Here is a 5,789-nt window from a genome sequence, read left to right as displayed (position 1 = left end):
CCGGTCACCTAAAAAAAAGAAATTAATATCTTCCACTGTTGGCCTTGAATTGGTCTGGGCTTTATAGATCTGCAAAATTTTGCTGAAGATTCAGTTTAATTTTGCTGAATTTTTTATTAGGTGGAGATGTATTATTATTAATTTGGTGTTTATTGATTAACTTAGAAGTAAGATGAATATGGAATATTGTTTAAAAATATATTATTTTGATAATTATTAATAAGGGTAAAAGGGACATTTAAAACGATCAAAAGCTAAATTCAATGGACAGATAAGAACAAAGCGTGGAACATTAATGGGTTTTCAAACTAAGGGTATCAGTTGTTATTTCATTAAACCTAGGATGGGTACATGTAACTTGACATTTCATATCATCAATTACGACGGCTTGAACTCCTTAAAATATGTTCTCACAGAACAAGATACAATCACACTTTTTTTTTTTTCTTTTTATAAAAGGACTTTGAATAAGTTTTACCTCATAAATTTTCCTTTTCGTTACGTACTTTCGTTTATTATTATTATTATTATTTTTCGGGGGGTTTAGTATTATTTCCCGGAGTGATAGGTAAGTCTTACGCATTCAACGATTTCAAGAAAGTATTTGAAATATATCAGAAACCCCTTAAAAAATATCACAAAACCCTTTATAATATATTAAAGCACTCTAAAATAATAAATAACTCTCTAAAAATGTCAATAATCCCTTTGAACATGGGTGTTTTTAATAGTTTTCTAAAATCACCTGCTACTGGACATGCCTAGAAACAGGAAGCGAAACAAACTACTCTCTAAAAGGAGTGCAACAACAAAAGTCCTGTAACTGGACATACGCAAGAGTCTGGGGCTATAGATTTGATTATCCCTTAGGGACGTATAAAATAAACCTTTTTTTTTTTTTTTTTTTTTTTTTTTTTTTTTTTTTTTCTTATCCTTCCTTTTTCTTCCCTCAGTATTTGACATTATTTACCTTTTTATTTGTGCTCAGTTGGCCCTGCTTCAGATAGGATCAGCTTCAGTGAATGGGCCACACATCTTTATATGTGATGTTTTGTTCAATGATGTTCCTGCAATAATATTATTTAATTAATTAATAAATATTAAGACCAACTGTTACCATAAACAGAGGCCAGAGTGGAAAGAAGTTTGAAGTTAACGGAGTGAATTAACAGTTTTAATTCCTCAAATGAGAATACCTATGCGTTTGCTTTGATCATATTAAAAGACCGAGTTTAGAACATAGGACATGTGGTGTTAAATTTTTTCAACTTCTCCAAAACTTGGGCCAAAAACATATGGCACACATGCCAATACAGACCAGGGACTTGAGATATTTACCAAGAGATTAAAATATTGCAAAACAGTCAACATTGCAGCATGTCAAGTTCTAGCAAACTACGAATCCAACATAACAAAAACAGAAAATAGCCGAGTTCAAACGTCATAAGCCTACATGAAAGTACCAACTGGCCTCCATGGCCTCTGCTACTTTTGCGTTCAATGCCTCCGGTGACTCATCTCCAGCAAGAAGCATACGCACTTTGTTTTTGACCTCAATCCAACTACAGTCGGGGCTCTTCCTCAAACCCGTAGCTTTCATCATATCTGTCACTGCATTAACCTCAGTCCACATGCCTTTGGAAGCATATATAATGGACAGAAGGATGTAGTTCCCAAAATTTGTAGGTTCCAGTTCAAAGAGATATTTAGCAGCAGCCTCACCTATACTTATACTGCCGTGAACTCTAAAAGAACTAAGCCAAACTCCCCAAACACAAGCGTTTGGCTCGAAAGGCATTAGCGCAATCATTTTATATGCCTCTTCTAGCCTTCCAACATGGCCTAGAGGGGTCACGATACAAGCATATTGCTCCATCCTTGCTTTAATACCATGCTCTTTACACTTGCTATCAAAAAATTTGCAGCCTTATCAGTTAGACGCAAGTAAATTATTTGATAATTTTCAGGCATATGAGCTGTGGATTAATGGTAAAGCCATGGAATTTATGGATGAATCACTAGATAATTCATTTTCGTCATATAAATTAATTAGATGCTTGCATATAGCTCTCTTATGTGTCCAATAAAACCCAATTGATAGGTTATCCATGTTGGAAATTTTTACTATACTCAAAATTGAAACCATAGATATGATAATTCCAAAGAAGCCTATTTTCTAGAAACGCAATAAACGGAAAAATGAATATGATATGTTTGATTTTTTGTATTTATTATTTTAATAATTTTCTGACACATCACTTTGTATAGAAATAATTATAAGATTTGTTTGTACTAATATTATTAACAAATACAATATTTAACAAGAAATTATATGTAAAGTTCGGGACTAATTAGAACCCAGAACGTTAAGGATGAAAAATAACTTAATATATCTCTTCCCATGTGGCAGAAGATGATGGGTTCATATATTTGAACTCATCCTACAAGGATAGTCCATACAACACCAGATTACTCATATAAAACCAACGTTCAACCTTCGCGTTCATTAAATTTTTAGATCCACCATAAACTGCCGTCGGACTTCTCATCACGCCGTTGCGCCATTGACAAGGACGCGGTTGGTATGTATTTTTCTATTATTTATTTTTCATTTTTTTATTTTGAATTTTGTTGATATTTGTATATGCATAGAAATTTCACTCAATTTTGCTTATTGAACGTAGGATAGGCTTTGATCTTGTTGACTTTTTGTTTGTTACAGATTTTGGTGATGTTAATGTAATTTTAATGGCAATTCGATTGGTTTCAAATCTGCAAAACGTATGGCCATTTTCATTATTAAAATCTGATCAGTTGAGAGCTTCTGATAAGTTAGTTCGCAGGCTTTGCATAACGGAACACACGAAAACGTTTGTTTTCACGATTAGAGAACCTGAATCAAAATCTGTGATGCATATATTTTGTGCCCACAATTTATCGGAGAAATCGGCTTCAGATGTCGAGTGTCTTATCAGGGAAGTGCGACCTGATGATGTTGTAGCTCAAGTGGGTGTTCAGAATAAAGTTCAGTGTGAGGAGATTGAATTAGGAGATAAAGGTGATGACTCGATTCCTACTTCTTTGTTTGGAGTGATTAAACGATGTTTTGTTGATAGTATTGGTAGGACAGTGTATGAGAATGCGGCTGGGAACTTGGTTTTGAGGGAGATTTTTGGGATTGGTTTTATTGGTCCTCTTTGGCTGCCAAAGGGGCAGCCAAGGAGGTTGGTTGATTGTTTATAGTGCTTGAATCATATATGGTTCGTGACACTGTTTGTGGATAAATCTTCTGGGGACGTTAATTCAGGGGATAAAGGTCAATGTTTGGTTCCACAGAAAGTGGGCTTAGTTGTCTCATCGATTTCAAGAAGGTTTTATCTCACTAATGATGTTGAGTCACAGATGGTGAGATTGTTATCTTCAGATATGGATTTGTTTGGGTTGAGATTGAGGCCTCCAAATTATAATTTGGATTCGTCAAAGGAATTTCAGTTGAGATGCGGTCATTTGATTCTGTCATTTGCACAGTCCATTTATCCATTACTCTTGGATTTGCATAACGTATTTGCTGATCATACATCAATGTCAAGAGCTCTTGCCCTTGCACAAAAGATGCTTTTTGATGTGAACATAGCGGAAGTTGTGGATACTGAAGTTATTTATTAAGTTTACGCCTTTCAAATTGCAGTTGAGGGTTTGAGAATCGCTCTTAACAATCCCTGTTTGCTACCTATCAATAAATTAGGGATTCTAACTCATCCAATATTGATTTTTCTGAGCTTCCACTTGAGGATAAATTGCAAGCATTCCTTGCACAGTCTTTTCAAAGTCAAGCTAAGAAATTCAAGACTATGGTAGCAGTAGTAGATGCTAGTTACTTAGCTGGGCTTTGGAAACATTGGAGTACTTCTATTCCTGATAAGGTCAAACATTTGATTGGAGAGTCTGATACAAGCTATGAAGATGATGGGGAAACTTCAAATCACTTGGATAAGAAACGTTTATTTTCTAATAAACCTGTAGTGGCTGTGGGTGCTGTAGCAACTGCTGTTTTAGGAGCTTCATCTCTCACTAAACTTCTTCCCGCATCAACCTTCATGAAGGTTGTGACATTTAAATTCTCTGTTTTGCTTAAGCTTTTTCTGACCCAAGCCCAGAAAGCTATGGCAATAGCTTTAGGCAACACCAAAGTTTTCGCCCCAGGACTAGCAACTTCTGGATCAAATACTTCTGTCTTAAATACAGTAACTTCTGCTGAGAAAAGGCAGTAAGTTCTAATAATCATAGAGTTTTTTCGGTGCACCAATGAGTACAAATTTTTTAGACTATATATATTATCAGTCTTGAGATGGATGCGATTCTTAATCCTTACTTCCTTATCTTTTATTACTTACTTAATTAGTCAATAATAATGTTTATTTGAGAAGAAGTGATATAAACTACTTTTGATATTCCTTATCATTGAAAATCCTATCTAGATTCATTTCTTCAAAGAAAATGCCTTAAATTATGGCCGCCTGCCTTACCATTACTAATTAATAATTTAGTTGTTTACAAGTTCATTGATGTTGTAGTTGTTATAGTTTGTTTTTTCACTGAAATCAATATAAATAGCACTGTAATTTGATCACTAAAAGGTATTCTTTTCTCCAGCCTCTGTAATGGCTGGTTCTGTTGCTGGCGCCTGCCTTACCATTACTAGTTAATAATTTAGTTGTTTACCGTTCTATTGCTTCGACAGGGAAGCTTCGTGAATTTGATCCTGGTCTAAAATTGTTATGCAACGGAAACATAAACTCTAACGCTGGTTATTGAATATAATAATAACAAGTAGTAAAACATAAATAAATAGCTAAAATTAAATGCAAAAATAAAGAATATCAGGAATTAACGAGGTTCGGTATTGAAACCTACGTCCTCGGGCGCTGCAAAAGAAAACTCCACTATCTCCAAACAATATTACAAACTTTTGGGCAATACAACAAATACCCAAAACAAAGGGGAGATACAACAAAACTTACAAACTAAAGGGTCCTTAAAGAAAGAACCCTAAACAAAAGAAGTATAATGGAATTACATCTTGGGATACAAATAATATTGATTTAGGTCCTTATATATAGGCCCCAAAAGTTTCTCACTTTTCATTCCTTTTCAATGTGGGACAAACTAACTTATTTTGGCCTATTACTATAAGTCCCTAAACCTTTCTCCATTATCACTTCTACCCCATGTGATTTTGCTAAAAGCCATTTTTCAACAAATCTCCACCTTGGCGAATTAGCAAATCTTCAAAGTTTTGTATTCTTCTGCCAAATTTTGCAACACCTTCAAAAGCACCAAAAGACACAGTCAAGCTCGCAGGATGTTGATCAAGTTCAAACAATAAATGAACTTGACCCTTGTCACTACTGAAGTCAACATGTCTGTAGGATTATCTTCTGTGCCAATCTTCTGGAAAATCATTTTCCCATTTTCAATATAATCCTACACATAAAACTAAACCAATATCTATAGTACATAAAATATACTGTAGAAACCATTTCACAACTTGCAAATGTCCTTTACCAGGATCATACATATGCCTGCTCACCATACTAACTGCTTGTGAAATATCAGGCCTTGTGTACCCATGGCCCATCATACATTGATCAAATCGCTTGTACCACTGTCTTGGTGACTGCTTCAAACTATATAGCGATTTCTTCAATCTGCAAACCCAAGTTTTCTTTCCAGCAACCCTATAATCATCTGGCTGAGTCTTGTAGATTTCCTCTTCCAAACTACCATGT

At 34.8% G+C, this 5,789-nt stretch overlaps 1 protein-coding gene across 1 annotated transcript; it reads left to right on the top strand.

Annotated features, from left to right (window-relative positions):
- The first annotated feature begins 2,748 nt into the window (after positions 1-2,748).
- On the top strand, positions 2,749-3,666 carry LOC116131052. The gene is made up of 2 exons (XM_031416697.1): positions 2,749-3,190; positions 3,308-3,666. Exons 1-2 carry the CDS (start codon positions 2,749-2,751, stop codon positions 3,664-3,666), a joined length of 801 nt encoding a protein of 266 aa, XP_031272557.1.
- Positions 3,667-5,789: the final 2,123 nt, after the last annotated feature.

Source organism: Pistacia vera, unplaced genomic scaffold (assembly GCF_008641045.1).
Source record: "Pistacia vera cultivar Batoury unplaced genomic scaffold, PisVer_v2 Contig228, whole genome shotgun sequence".
Taxonomy (NCBI): Eukaryota; Viridiplantae; Streptophyta; class Magnoliopsida; order Sapindales; family Anacardiaceae; genus Pistacia; species Pistacia vera.
This window is presented reverse-complemented; position numbering and strand designations above follow the sequence as displayed.